At 39.5% G+C, this 16,133-nt stretch overlaps 1 protein-coding gene across 5 annotated transcripts in view; it reads right to left on the bottom strand.

Moving 5' to 3' along the window:
* Positions 1–16,133, bottom strand: part of PCMT1 (protein-L-isoaspartate (D-aspartate) O-methyltransferase) — a 47,605-nt gene that overhangs the window by 27,478 nt on the left and 3,994 nt on the right. For all 5 annotated transcript variants that reach the window (XR_006280031.1, XM_038393791.2, XM_043511192.1 and 2 more), the window contains exons 2-3: positions 5,665–5,769; positions 4,395–4,426 (exon numbers count right to left, since the gene is read on the bottom strand). Coding sequence is in view for 4 of the 5 variants with exons in the window: in XM_038393791.2 (XP_038249719.1) it covers positions 4,395–4,426; positions 5,665–5,769 (137 nt within the window). In the remaining variant the exon portion in view is untranslated. The remainder of the gene's footprint in view (positions 1–4,394; positions 4,427–5,664; positions 5,770–16,133) is intronic.

Below are 16,133 nucleotides of genomic sequence, written 5' to 3'. Positions count from 1 at the left end.
AAGCCACCACTGTAGGGACTCAAGTATGTGTCCTGGCACCATCACTACCGAGTCCAGCCTGTCGCTCCCCGGTCGGTATATCTGGGCAAGCCTCATTCTGGAATGCCTGACTACGTACGTGCAGGCTGCCATGTGTTCCAGAAGACACTCACATCCCCTTGCAGTAGTGGTTGGGTACCACCTGAGGCTTTGAATAACGTCTGCCATGGCCTGGAAATGAGTCTCTGGCAGGAACGCTCTTGCCTGTACCAAGTCCAGCAGCGCTCCGATGAATTCTATTCTTTGGGTCAGTGATAAGGTTGACTTGTTCACATTGAGGAGGAGTCCCAAACTCTGGAAAGTGGACCAGTACTGACCAATCGTACGAGACTCTACCTGCTCCCTGAGCAGCTAGTCTCCTAGGTATGGCTATATCTGCACCTGCTTCCTCCAGAGGAAGACTGCTACAACTGACATGCACTTGGTGAATACTTGGGGGCTGTCGACAGACCGAATGGGAGGACCGTGAACGGATAGCGTTTGTGGTTGAGCGCAAACCAGAGAAAATGTCTGTGCACAGGTCGAATGGTTATGTGAAAGTACACGTCTTTCATATTGAGGGCAGTGTACCAGTCTCCCAGATCCAGGGAAGGTATGATCATGCTCAGAGAGACCATGCAGAACTTCAACTTCAGCATGAACTGGTTGAGTACTCGCAGGTCTAAAATGGGTCCAAGACCCCCACCTTTGCCTTGTGGATTAGGAAATAACGGGAGCAGAAAACCCTTGCCCTTTAGCTCCTGAGGAACCTCCTCCACTCCCCCTATGGTGAGAAGCGATTGCACCTCCTGGAAAAGCAGTTGCTTATGAGGGGGTCCCTGAAGAGGGACAGGGAAGGAGGAGTGGGAGGTAGGGAAAGAGCAGAATTGGAGAGAATATCCCACTCCTACCAGAAAAACCCAGCGGTCCGATGTTATTTGGGACCAAACACAGTAGAAGTGGGATAGACGATTCAGAAAACATGGGTAAGGATCAGGTGTTGTGGCAAATGTGCCATCCTCGGATGCATCTTCAAAAGACCTGTTTAGAGCCTGATAAAGGCTTAGACTATCTATGACCTTGCCCTGAAGGGGAGCAGGAAGGTTTCTGCCCTCTGTTCCTGCCCCTTCGTCTATAAAAATCCTGCCTCGGTCGAGGATATGAGCACTGTTGTTGTTGGGTTGCCAGCACATGCATTCCCAATGACTTCATGGTCACCCTAGAGTCTTTCAAGCTATGCAGTTCGGAGTCCGTCTGCTCTGAAAAGAGCCCCATGCCCTCAAAAGGAAGGTCTCCAGGGTTTGCTGCACTTCTGGGATGCTTAAAGCCATGATGTTCTCCTCATGGCTATGCCTGAGGAGAAGGTATGGTAGCAGAATCTGCCAAGACTAGAGACGCCTGCAGAGAGGTCCGAACTACTGCCTTCCCTTCCTCTATGATGGCAGATAATTCAGCCCTAGAGTCCACAGGGATCAGCTCTTTGAACTTAAACATGGAGGACTATGAATTGAAGTTATACCTACTGAGGATAGCTTGCTGGTCAGCTATCTTCAGCTGGAGGCTCCCAGTGGCATAGACCTTTCTACCAAATAGGTCCATCCTTTTTGCCTCCTTAGACTTGAAGGCTGGTCCTTGCTGTCCCTGACGCTCTCTCTCGTTAACCACAGACACGACCAGAGAGAATGGCTGCATGTGTGAGAATAAGTATTCATAGTTCTTAGAAGGGACAAAGTATTTGCGCTCTACACCCCTGGCAATCGGTGGACTTGAGGCTGGGGTCGGCCATAGGTCTTTAAATTGTTTTGAACAGTTTTGATCAAAGGCAGGGCTACCAGTGATGGACTTCGGGAGCGAGAATGTCCACCATGGGGTCCTCTGACTCGACCACCTCCACCGCTTGCAACCCCATGTTGCGGGCAATCCATTTAAGGAGGTCCTGATGTGCCCTATGGTCAATAGGAGGAGGGCCAGAAGCGGATGCCCTTGCCACAGATTCATCGGGGAAGAGGACGAGGTGGCCAGAGGGGGTACTGGGTCCTCCTCCCTCTGGCTCCATGACCTCCTCTTCATCAGTGCACGCCCAAGTGGGATGCTGTAGCTCGACTCTGCAGCTGGTCCTGTGCTGGGGTCACCTCTTTCATGACTGGAACCTGAAGGGTGGTTAGGACAGAGTGGCCTCAGATCCCTGAGATGTAGGCCTGTCCCTAGGAGAGTGGGGTGACCAGTGTTCTGATGCTATCAATCTCAACCCCCTTGAAAGGTACCTTGGGCCTGATGGTAAGCCCAGGGGGTCCAAAAGGGCCACTGCGTTGGGGCTGCAGCTGCCAAGCTGGTGGCGCCCTCCTTCGTTGCCTCTGGGACTACATCTCAAGTACTACGAGTCGGCATCAGACTCCGAGGAAGCGGATCCCGATTGTGAGGACCAGGGCAAGGCTGAGGGTCCATGCACCGACAACCAGTGCCACGATAAGGTGGGGAACTGGTGCCTGGGATCCGGTGATGGGGATCGGTAGCAGGTATCCAGTGCCAGCAATCAAGGATGAAGGCTTGGTGCCATGGCGCGGTGCCGGTCCTCCGACATCACCGCAGGTCGGTGCCGGGTATCTGTGCCGATCTGGCCTCAGTGCTGAGGAGGGGGAACGTCACCAGAGATGCTCTCGTGGGACTAAGTGCCGGGAAGCAGTGCCACAGCGAAGGCAACCGAAAGCGGTGCCAGGTACGCTGCCGAGCTGGGGACTTCGAGCGCTGCATCTTATCAGACTTGCCTGTAGACAATACCAGTCTTATCAGCACCAGAGCCTTGTCCCTCAGAGCTGGGGTCTGTGCAGCCATCATCACAATGAGGTCTCTGGTGGCTTCAAAAGTGCCCGGAGTGGAGGGTGGCTAACACCTCCACCTGGCACTGCCCTGCCGGAGAGTCACTAAGTGCCAGACTCAATGGTTCCTTGTGGGGCTCCGAAGTCAATGGCACTACTCGTGCTGATTTGGTGCCAGGTTCTTTCTGGGGTGCGCCATGCATCCCAACAGTCTCGCGGATATCGGGGCTGGCAAGCACCCTCTTTCAGCCTTCTTGTGTCTCTTGTGCGGCACCAGGGAAGTCGAGCAGTGCTGGGCCACTATCCCTGGGTGCGGTGCCAGGGAGCGCCGGTGCTGAAGGTCTCTTGTGGTAGAGTCCTTCCTCAGTACCATGTCGCGTACGGATGCCAGAACATTCCATTATCAGAAATTATGCTCCTTTTTGATTCTTGGCTGAAAACCCCTGTAGATTTTGCACCTTTCCATTTGGTGCACTCTCCCCAGACACTTTAGACAAGATTTGTGGGAGTCACTGATGGGCATAGGTTTATTACAAGCACTGCAGGGTTTAATGCCTTGGGCTCGTGGGATGCCTCAGAACCCGAGGGGGGTTAGAGATTGGGGAGAGACCCTGCTCCCAACCTACTATCTAAACCAACTATACTAAATTAACTAACTAACTAAAATTGTAATGACTAACAGAAGAACGCTAAGGGAGCACTTGCTGAGCAAGCGAGCACTGTTCCAACAGCCGTCATGGATGGTAAGAAGGAACTCAAGGGGGGTCGGGTCAGCAGGGTTGTATACTGAGTGCCATGAAGGCGCCACTCCAGGGGACTCAACAGCTGACCTGACAGGAACTGCTAAGGGAAAACTTTCTGATGACCATGCATGCTGTGTGCGCACACCTGATTGGAATTGACATGAACCAGCACTCGAAGAACAACAACATAGCTACTATTGCTGTGATTTCTTCACTTCTTGGTATACACTTCTGAAAAAAAAGGTTGTTAACTTTTTCAGATATAAAAAAGCCAAAGTTTCAAAATAGATAGAATTCAAAGGGTATGGACTAATTCAAACTAATAGGTAACTTTAGGGAAAGACAAATGGAGCATAAGCTATGAAAATGTTTACTGTTCTTTCCCACAAACTTTATTTCTCAAATAAAATACTATAAGGGCTAAATAGACCCACATTAATGCTTAATTTCAAATAATGAAATAAATTATCTGAGAATACTTTAGTATCTGTGATACAACATCACTGCACTGAAATATCTCCGAGTGTTTACTTGTTAAGACTCTGCCATGAACTGTCTGGGTCTCAAATCGCTAGGCAAAAGTCTCACATCTCAGTACAACTTCTCTTGATAAAAGAAAAGATAAAATTACAACAATTTTGCCTGGTTGAATTCACATATAATGATAGACAGAAGTCCAGGCAATATTACAGTAGTTTACAACATTACCACCAATAGATAGTGAAAGTTGTTAGAAAAAGTATACTTTTATTCTGGAGAGTGACTAGATTGCTAATCATCTTCACTAACCATTCTGTGTTATAAATTTAATGCTTACCATGTGTGGGGCACTGATAGTTGCTTGGAAACCTGTAAAACAAGAAAGAGGTAAACCTACTGATGTAAGAGTTGAGCTAACAGTGTTAGAACATTCCTATCCAACTTATGTATGAACCATCACACATGCAAGCCCTCAAATGAGACACTACAGCTGCTCTAGCTGTGCAATTATATATTAGTACTGTATTCAAAATCACAATACAAGAAGGTCTGACATGCCCAATTCTAAAGTGAAGAAAAACGTTCGGCTACTTTCCTCAACTGGTCAATACATTCAGCAATGAGGGGTACTGAGAAAGATGAAAGTTTCTATATCTTTCCAAACTCTCTTTCATTTAGCATCCTATTTTTAGTTTAGTATAAACCTTTACTTTTGTAAAGCTATATTGCATGAAAGCTGCCTATGCAACATTTACATCCGAAGAGCAGTGTTTTCCCTTTCCAATGTTATTCCCCATGTGCCAGTCCTGGTTCATAATTTTTTGTATGCGTTTTTGCACCAGATTACAAACTCCCTGACGTAGGGACCATATCTGTTCGCCTGTAAATCAGCATGCATATATATAAGGGAAATGAATGAGGGAGAATTGTATTGCACGCATTAACACTTAGGGAACATCAAGTCAATTTTTAATTTGATTTTTAAGATGCACACAAAACGAAGTTGGTTTATGTACAAATATAAAGGAAGTTCAATATGACTAATCAATAATAAGTACTACTAACAACTCCCACCATCAACCAATATAAAAGCTGAAAAAGAGGAAAAAATAGATACACTTTGATTCATTTCCCAAAAAGAAAAAAAATTAAAAAAAGAGTCTGGGTGGGAGCAAGCAAGTTCCAGAATTCACGATCCTTCACCGAAAAATGCCCTGCCAGCAGTCCCTTCTTATTTAACCTTTTAGGTCAAGTTTAGGTCAGACTCACACCCGCTGATCTCAACTGCAGTATCATACAAAGAGAAAGAACATCTCTAATGTAACCAGATCCAAATTATTTAGAGTTTTATACAGTAAAATCAACACTTTAAACTGCAAACTTTCTGAAAGGCGTCACTAAGTAAATGAGCTACTGAAGTTTGCACTAGCCAAATCTTCAAACTAAAAGAGGCTGGATCAGCTAATTGTGAGGAACTAAAAATGCTCCCATATAAACTTTTCAGGCATTTCTTTAAAATAAAATACTTTCATATTCTTATCACACATGCTGAACTCATACTCTGTTATAAAAGTGAAGATAGACATTTTATATAGATGCTCTCTTACCTATTGATTGAGGAGAGTCCATATAAGGGTTGCATTTTGCATAGTGGCAACGGTCTGTAGCCAGCATTACTTCATATACTTTATCTGATTTGATTATTCCATTTTCTGAAAAAAAGGAGAGTTTTATTTACAAAAACTGAAAGCATGATTCCTTTTTTATAATGATATGTCTGTGCAAGGACACAAAATGTAAAATGAATTCATAAATTGCAAGAAATCATTTATTATGCATACTTTAACCTGTACTATGCTTCATTTTAAGCTTTGACTAGTATGTAACACATTGAATTTTGAGCTACACCACAAGTGTTTCTAATTATAATAAAATGCTTTCAATTTTGTAATGTTAAATATTATATATTCATTTTTCAAAGATCTGCCTCCCTCTCCTTCTCCCGCCCCACCCCCCTCGAAAAATGGAACTTGTCGCATACTTTTACCATTCCCGAAAGAATACTGTAAATCTCTCATTTAATACTGAACATAAACATACTGCTAACAAACAATTTATGGTTCCTCTACATACACAGAAAGGAATAAGACCACTTACAAGTGGTAAACTACAATATATATGCCTATTTGACAAACTGTAATTTATTTTCAAAGTGCTGTTTCACTATTTGTCTTGAGAAAAATGTTCCCCGTAAAAGAAACTCCTACATCATTAGGATTCTGACATTTGGTCTTAGCCAGCCCACACGAGTATTCACATCAGAACAGTTACATCTTTGTTGCTCTCCCAACTGAATTGTAAATGCTTTTGCCATTTTACATTCATGTACATTACCAGTTCAGTCAATAAAATTTTTGTTTAACTTGTGATCAAATTCTTTATTGCTAAATGATTATTTAGCCTTGTTTTGTTTAGTGTTCTGAAAAAAAACATTCATGTAATCACAAAGTAATTTACAAACAACTGGAATAAACAGCATACTTCACAGCCAGTCACTTACATAACAAAAAGATATACAGTTTAAACCAAAACCAAACATTTTTAAAATGAAATGCTCTATGAAGCTATTCACATTAAACAAGGGGTAAAAATTTAAAAAGCACCTAAGCCATTTTTGAAAATGGGACTTAGGCTCATATAATAGGCACTTTTGAAAATTATACCCAAGAGCTAGTAATCTAAACCCAAATTCTTAAGCTTATAATGGGACTGTTCTTATTAAAGTTACTTCAGTTTTTCAAATCAAGAGCAAAACATCCTTATAAGGAAGCACCTAAACAGTAAAACAAAACTTGCCCAACAAGAAAAGTTTCTGTAGATGTGAAAAAACAAGTAAGGCAGCAAAAAGAAAATATATCATCAAAGCATGGTGGCCAAGATCCCAAAAGCAATGTATTATATAATCTTATTCTTTATTTAGAATACTTCTCTGTGTCAGATGGCTTCCCAGCTAAAATTCTTTCCTCCATCACATTACGCGTAACACACTTTGACTTCATTATGAACTGTATACTTCACTGATTCTGTATTAAAGTAAGAGTCCAAGTGCTACCAAACCTGTACACAACTTTTTATTCTGGGAATATTACTGCAAAATATCCATATGGACATGGAGGTTCATATATTTGCTGAGCTGCCATTATCCTGCTATCACAACAAGCTGTTAGTTCCACAGATCAATTATAACTAAACCTAAAACACAAAACACTAGTGTACGACAGACAGATAAGAGGTGAGAAATATCCATATTCCCATTGAATTAGACAACTGAAATCCAGTAAATATTTAGAAGTGGCCAACTAGGAAAAATATTCCTAAATTTGTACTTTGACCTTTCCATTAGAGACCACAAAAAGGTTTCCACCACTCAAGTCCCTTCTGAGATCCTGTCTTGAAAGCTCACTAACACTTTTATTATTGACTGCCACTAGCTCAGGTATTCAGAGTAGCAGCCGTGTTAGTCTGTATTCGCAAAAAGAAAAGGAGTGCTTGTGGCACCTTAGAGACTAACAAATTTATTAGAGCATAAGCTTTCGTGCATCCGATGAAGTGAGCTGTAGCTCACGAAAGCTTATGCTCTAATAAATTTGTTAGTCTCTAAGGTGCCACAAGCACTCCTTTTCTTTTAGCTCAGGTATTGTTTAAAACGACAATACGGAAGAAAAATAACCCATCACTGCATGGGTACTGAGGAGCTTCTGAGATGTAAGGTACATGAGTGCACAGGAAAAATCCCAAATATTGATTTCTTGTTTGAGATTGTAATGTTGAGCATGAAACCTCCAATTTAGAGAAAGTACAGCTCAGGTCACCAGTTAAATAAAACTATTTTAATTAAAAAATGATGGAATGTTAGCAAGTTTGCTGCAGCCACCTACACTAATATGCACTAGGGTTAACTGCTACAAACTAGAAATATATTCTACATTTCTTCAGCACCTTCCATTCAGGGGAATTTCAAAAATGCTTTATGAAGGTTAGTTATATGAAGCCTGATTATTTTATTCTCTATTTATAAATGGAAAATCTGACCTTTCGTAAGTGACTTGCCCAAATTCAAACAGTATGCAGGAGAACCAGGAATAGCAATTAGATCTCCTTGACACAAACTGCTTGGTTTAACTACTAGATAATGCTCCCTCTTGATAAATATTTTGATCTGAATTATAAAAAGGAACACTGATTTATACAATGGCCTGCAATTCCTCAACAGAATGCTACTCCATTTTTCAAATGGTATCCACTGTACAGTATTATAATTAGCACAGGCTAACACGTCAAAAGAGTTCATTAATCACCAGGTAATAGTAGCAGGAGGTTTGGGGAGAAATATGCCACAGTATTAATAATTAAGAAAAAACAAGTTTTGGTTTTACAACAATCTTGAGTTTTTGAAGGTATCACAGAGTTCCCTTTCTTGAGGCTCAGGCTCACAGTAAGAGAAAGGCAGAAGCTCTAACGTTTTTAGCCCTTTCAGGGTCTGCCGACACTGCTGTATGGAGCATGCCTCCTAGCCCCGGCAGACAGACTTGTGCAGACTTTGATCAACGTAGTGAGCTAAAAATAACAGTGTGGACATGGCAGCCCTGGCCCCAACTTGGACTAGCCATCAGAGTTCAAGCCTGCCTGTCCCTGTAGGTCAGGGCACAGGTAGCTAGCCTGAGCTGCAACATCCACCTGCTATTTTTAGCTCAGATTTGAGCAAAGAGACCTCAAGTCTGTTTACTCGGGCTGGGAGGCGTGCTCCCAGTTGCAGTGTAGACGCATCTCTGAAATATTGAAACGTCAATGCAAGCCCCCATCGTTCACCCACAAGGTGACCAACTCCCGGTACCTTAGTTCCGTCTAGAACAATCCCTGCCAGTTCCTGAATCACTCAGGAAGCAAAGAACTCCCATAAAAATCCATTAGTAAAAAGCATATACAATAAAAACACTTTTTCCAAGACAAGTTATCCCCAAGTACAAACAAGCAAGGCCACTAAGGCCAAAAATATCAATTCTAAATAAAACATCCAAATCTTGAGGGCAAACTGGTAGATAGATGACAGGGAAATAAATGCTGCATGGAAATATATTCAAAGTAACTCTCCTATTTAAAGATACCATACACAGGATTCAGCTCCTGGAGAGTTAAGAGATGAGAATTAAAAGCGTTAAGAGTACTAGTAGTGAAAACACTAGGGACAGAAAGAGATGTAGAATAGGTTTTGATCTTTGGTGAACTAGTGAGACGCCAGGAGAGTCAAACAGGCACAAAGCAATTCAGGAACTCCTTCACCAACTGTGGATAAAGCATTACAGCACTGACATAATGTGCTTCTCTTCCAGGAACCAACTGCGCTTGAAAAGTTCCCACCTTGGATTTCTTTCAAGAGCTCAGAGCCAAGAATAGAAATCTCCTTCAACTATATCTTTGGAGTAAATATAATTAAATTATACAAATTAAGTTTATTTGCTTTTTTATATTTAAGACTTATAATTAAATTTGTTGTTCTATGCAGCAGAATAATTCAAGTTTTATTTCAGACTGAGTTTCCCTTTTAAAAAAGAGATAATAAATGTTCCTGGGATGTGAAACAAATTTTACTGTTTTATAATTAGACATGTGACTCTTGAATTTTGTATGTTTCATGTCATATAAAATATGAAAATACAGGTATGAGGAAAAAAGGAGAAATCAGACACTGTAAACACACAAAAAGAGAGAGAGAGACCATCATCAATAATACAGGAATGAAGAAGCTAAATGAAGCCAGGAAGGAAAAGAAAATATAACCAGAGACTTTTTTTTTTTTTTAAAAAAAAAAATCAATTTTCCCCAAGGAGAGCAATAAAGTTTTCCAGGCAAGTCTCTTCAATTTGTACTGAATCTAAGCTTTATTTCAAAAAGTGTCCTATCTCTTATAGTTATGAAAAAAAAGACTTCTAAACAGAAGTATTCGCTAATGCAGTGCTGTCTTCCTCTGTCTGTGCAGACAGCTCCCAAGTGTCTGTTGTTGTTCATAACTTTTTCAAACTGCAAGATGCAGAAAATTGATCAGAATATTGTCATTTTTAATTATGTACAGAATCCTGTGAGCAGCCACAAAAAACTGACAAGAATCAAGTCAATTTCACTCTACTCCTACTTAAGAAAGCTGGAAGCAGAAGGCACTGTAATTACTCACTGAGGAGGACCAACCAACAGAAAGGCTAGCTAGAGGGGTTTAGAAAGGTAGTAAGAATATCCTCAGAGCACCCAGAAAGCCAAAGGAGAGTAACGTAGATATCCCCCAAACATGACAGCCAGGAAGCTGGCAGAGGGGCAAAGTAACGAAGACACACACAGCATCCTCATAAAAGCCAGAAGACAGGAAGTGGAGAAAAATGCTGCTTTGTAGCTGTAAGTGGGGTGCTGGGGAGCTTCAGTTTCAGACACCTCCTAAGCAAAGCCTGATACAACAGGGAAGGAAAAGGTTTGGTATCTCTTCCAAATCCCTGAACAGTTTCTACTTACTACCCCCCTAGCTTTCATATAGATCTGTGACTAGTAATTTTTGCCCTTCAGCAATGGGTATCAAAACTGTTGCAACCCATGCCTCGATAAACAAGTGAGATACTGATGGAATTAATTAGAAAATGTAAGTACAATAGAGAAAAATGAGGAGGCAGAAGAAAGAAATGGAAGATGAAAATATGTAGGGGAGCAGAGGAAGAGAGTATGCCAAACTGATCCCCAGGCTTCCTGATATGGAGTATCCCAAGAATGAAGCCTGCTAGCCTGGGTGAAAAACTGCCTGTACTGCCATGCACCCCCAAACTCACAATTCTGAAATGTATAATATTTAGAGTGTTATGTATTGCATTTATTTTTTCTTTGAAAAGTTCAATTACGAAGGCTGGTTGAATAGCAGAAAAATTTTGACTATATACATGAATCAATCAATTATTAATTTAACTGGTATTTAGCAAATATTCACTAAATTATATTGAACCAACAAAAGAACTGGACAAAAAACAAGTTACTCAGATAAAGAAAAAAAATGAAGTGAAGCCAAGAAGGGGAAAGAAGATATAACAAGAGCACAAGATGCATTAGTAGCTTATTTGATGAACATATTTAATGAATTTCACAGGTGATGAACAAGATATTAACCTTTTTTTTCTTCCCATTAGGCCACTCCAAGTAGCAAGTTAACACATTTTAAAAACATGTAAGTAAGAAAATGATGTTTAATGCAGAACACAACTTTTTCATTCCATTAAATTGGAGGAGTGTAATCTCTTCGTGGCAGCACAAACATTTTTCACTTACCTTCGCGGGCTTAGTCCCTGGGCTAAATGTCAGGTAAATTTTTCAAACATCACAAATTGGTCTTCATTTTAAGAAAAACCAATATGTGAAAACTGTACTAGAGAAGCAATTTAAGGAGCAACCAAAGCATCTGAACTGATGATCAACAGTGAGAGCAGGGAACTGAACATCTATTTAAGGTATTTTGCCGCATTATCATCCTGTATAGACCACTTAAAAGTATTAGAATATTTAACAGACAATAATTCAAACAGGACTTTGATAAATTTAAGACCTGTATTACGGTTTACATAACATTGTTTATCTTCTCCCACACAAAGAGACAATGAATTTACCCATTTGCCATCACTGGATGTGTATTTTGGAGGATGTAGCTGTTTGGAGAAAAATTTTACTTTGGATTTCAATGAAAATTATGAAGAACTCCTTACTAAGAGGAAAACATGTTGATTTTAAACTGGCCTGCTGTTACTTTAACTTTTCTTTCATCAATGGCCAGGGTGGATAAAAATCAAGGATTTAAAAAAAAAAATCGGATTTTTTTTTATTTAAATAGGATTTTTTTTTGATAAAATGCTTTTTTGAGGAAAAAACCTAAAAATATTTTTGAGCTATAATGTATCTTAATTAAAACTCTCTCATCATCGAATAGGGATTATAAATTCTAATTCTACAGTATGAGACAATATACTCATTTAATGTTTAAGAAAAGTTTTGTAAATGAGTTCCAATAGTTCACGGATTAGGGACTCAATCTTATGAGGTTCTAGGGGCTTCTGTATAGATTATTTAGGTTAATCTGTCTATCTACCCATGGGACTCAGTGCTCAGTCTAGAAGATACCATCAGAGATGCTTAATTTTGCAATTCTGGACAAGTAGAAGAAGTCTGGAGATAAATGTGAGAAGGGAGGGACAGGCAGTAGAAACAAAAGTGAAACTGTTCAAGAAGCATATTCCAGAAGTCTTGATATCTTTCTGAGTGTAGCCTTCATTGATTTGAGATCTACCATACCATTCTCTCACTAGAAGGGAAAACCTATAATGGCAGCAGGCCATAAAAAAGACCCAGTTTGGGAATATTTTAATGAAGTTCCTCTACATGTGGGTAAAACAGGCATATGTGCAAAATGCAAAGAGTGCAACAAAGAAATGAAAGGCCTGGGTTGCCCGAATGAAACAACATCATGAGAAGTGTTCCTTCTCAGGAGGAAGCTACGTTGAAGATGATGAATGGAACATGTCTGAACATGCAGGATCTTCAGGTTGGTAAACTTTCTGCCTATCTTCCTTCTGGACTATTCTTGAATTCTCATGTTTGAGCAAAAATTATAGTTGTTACCCTATGGTACTATCATTTTAGATGCAGTTGTGATAAAAAATGAATAGCTGAAATAGGCAGATTTCCTTATACAATTTCACCTTTAAAGTAGTACTGAGTGTCAGTGAATGCAATGAGTAATACTACATAAGCAGTATGGTAATAATAATTAAATAACTGCATTGACTTATTTTGTTTAGGAGAATCTATCCTAAACATATAGGATTCTTAAGACTATCCACCTTCAAGATCACCATCATTTTTTATAGTTTCAGAGTTATCTGCCAATAACAGTATTTCAGGTCACATCATGTATGTCACATAGCCACAGTATATCAGCTGTAGCAAAATAAATAAATAAAAAAGTCTCCATCATCCAGAAACAACCATAGATTCATTTTGAAAAGAACCAGCACATTACAAAAAGAGGTAATTAATGAAAAAATTGTCCGGTTTGTTTATGCAACAAACTCTCCTTTCCGTTTGATTGAGAACCCACACTTCATTAACATGGTTCAGTCATTAAGACCAGGATACAGTCCACCCAACAGAGCAGATGTCACAGTAAAATTGCAGGATAAAGTGTATGAAAGAGAAACTGAGCAGTGTGAAAAAGGTCTAGAGGATGAAATTGTTAACCTAAGTCTTGATGGGTGGAGCAATGTCCACAATGATCCTGTTGTATGTGCTTGTGTGACAACAGAAGGTAACGTCTTCCTTACAGAAAGACTTGATACATCAGGAAATGCACACACAGCCAAAGTTCTCAACATTGGGCTTAAGAGAAATGATGAACACGTGATGAGTACCCTGAAGCCTATTTCTGTAGCCTTGAACAAAATGCAGGGAAATAGCTATTTTATTACTCAGGCTGTTGAAATCCAGAAGGAACTGAATGAGATCTTAAAAAGAGAAATATGCAATGACGGAGTTAAATTACAAACAAACATTAAAAAAAAACAAATGGGACAAGCACTATCTCCAGCTTATGTTCTTGCAAATATTCTCAATACTTGGTACCAAGGTCAAACCTTAACTGCTGAAGAAGAGGAGTTGGCCATGACACAGACATCTAGCAATCATCCCTCCGTATGCCAACTGTAATAAACTTCAGAGCTAAGGGTGAACCATTCAAGAATTATATGTTTGCTGATGATGTTTTAAAGAAAGTCACACCAGTGAACTGGTGGAAGTCACTTAAGCACTTGGATTCAGAGACTGTTCAAGTGATAATCCCACTTTTAACAGCAGCAGCTTCTTCCGCCGGTGTAGAAAGAATATTCTCTTCCTTTGGACTAATTCATTCCAAACTGAGAAATCGTTTGGAACTTGAAAAAACAGGAAAGTTTGTTTTTCTTTTCCAGATTATGAACAAACAGGAAAATGAAGGTGAAGATGATTGAGTTAGCTGCAGAAGCCAGTATTTTAAGTTTCTCATGTTGACCTGGCTGACATAGTCTATTGAATTTTTTTTTAATTTCATTTAACTATTTTAGTTTAAAACAATTTTAACAAAAACAAAGCTAAAAAACTTGAATGTTTAACTAAATTCAAAAATTCATATGCTTCATTTGTTAACATATTATACATTTGCTGTTGAAGAAAAAAATCCAGAATACATAACTTTGTTGTTTTAGTTAAATAAAACAATTTAAATGTCTGTCTGGTGATGTTCTCCTCTTAATACAGCATGGCAAGAAAATCCTCCAAATATTAATTATTAACCTGTTGAATTGGAGATAGTTCACCTCTAAATGACTTCATAAATATCTGCTTCAATTACCTTTGGTAAATGAAATAACCAATCATTCATTTTCTGATATAGCTGTAAAACTACTCTGAAAAGTTTTCAAACTAAAATCACTTAAAAATGTATAGTGTATACCTTCTAAATATGAAACCTACATCTATCTTGGAGTTGTGAAGAATATGTATTAAGGTTATAACAATCAACAAGAATGCACTTTTATGTAGGTTTTATGTAGTAATCCATGATTAAATCGAGTCTTCCTGACTAGTGATTTAAATCAATTTGATTTAAATCAAATCCACCCTGTCAATGGCGGATAAAACCATTAATTTGAAGTTTGGAATTTTCACAAAGCTTTAAGATTAACACACCAGGTTCACACTGTTTTTAATATACCCATTATCACGGGTAAGTCACCTGCCATGGAGGCATTTGTAAAATTATTTCCATTTATCAGATTATATTATGGATTAATGTGGATCTCCAGACTACCACAAAAAATAAGCATTATTTCATTGACTAGATCTGACTACAAAGACAGACATTTATTTCATTCTAGTTTACTGATAGTTTGAGCTAATAATTTTTACTTGAGGGAACCAACGAAGGGGAAAAAAAGGGTTTATTTTAATTTAATTTATGTACAAACATGGTCAGAAAGATCTTCTCACAAAAAAGAAGGGAGAATTCTCTTTGGTTTTCTCTGCCCATCCTGGCTAATAGTCATTGATGGAACTATCCTCCATGAACGTATCTAATTCTTTTTTTGAACCCTGTTATAGTCTTGGCATTCAAAACATCCTCTGACAAAAGAATTCCACAGGTTGACCATGCATTGTTTGTTTTAAACCTGCTGCCTATTATTTTCGTTTGGTGACTCCTTGTTCTTGTGTTATGAGAAGAAGTAAATAACACTTCCTTATTTAATTTCTCCACACCAGTTATGATTTTATAGACCTCTATCATATCCCCCCTTAGTCATATCTTTTCCCAGCTGAAGAGTCCCAGTCTTATTAATCTCTCCTCATATGGAAGCTGTTTCATACCCCTAACCATTTTTGTTGCCCTTTTCTGTACCTTTTTCAATTCTAATGCATCTTTTCTGAGATGGGGCAACCAGATCTACATGCAGTATTCAAGATGTGGGCATGCCATGGATTTATATAGAAGCAATAAGATATTTTCTGTCTTATTATCTATCCCAGGGGTGGGCAAACTATGGTCTGGGGCCACATCCAGCCCTCCAGACGTTTTAATCCAGTCCTCGAGCTGGATTAAACGGGGACCAGTGTTAGGGGTTTGCCCCGCTCATGTGTGCTGTGACTCCACGTGGCTCAGGGAAGCAGCGGCATGTCCCCCGTCCAGCTCCTACGCATAGGGTGTGACACTGCACCCCATAATGCTTTACATAAATATACTTATGAGTGTAAATTAGACAAAAGGCTTAAGAGATTACCATAGAAGGCAGATTTCTGAACATATTTCCTGACAGCAACTAAGAAGATGGAAGGTTCTTTGCTGAAGAATCCCTACAATGATGAAATTGCTGCTTTCAAAAGACACTGAAATGATTTTAAGTGAGAAATATCTAAGAAACAAAATCTTCAGATAAATTATCTTTAGCTTACCTGAGAGCAGAATGACAATTAT

This window comes from Dermochelys coriacea, chromosome 3 (genome assembly GCF_009764565.3).
Source record: "Dermochelys coriacea isolate rDerCor1 chromosome 3, rDerCor1.pri.v4, whole genome shotgun sequence".
NCBI lineage: Eukaryota > Metazoa > Chordata > Testudines > Dermochelyidae > Dermochelys > Dermochelys coriacea.
The sequence above is the reverse complement of the archived record's forward strand: the minus strand, read 5'-3'. Positions and strand labels throughout refer to the sequence as shown.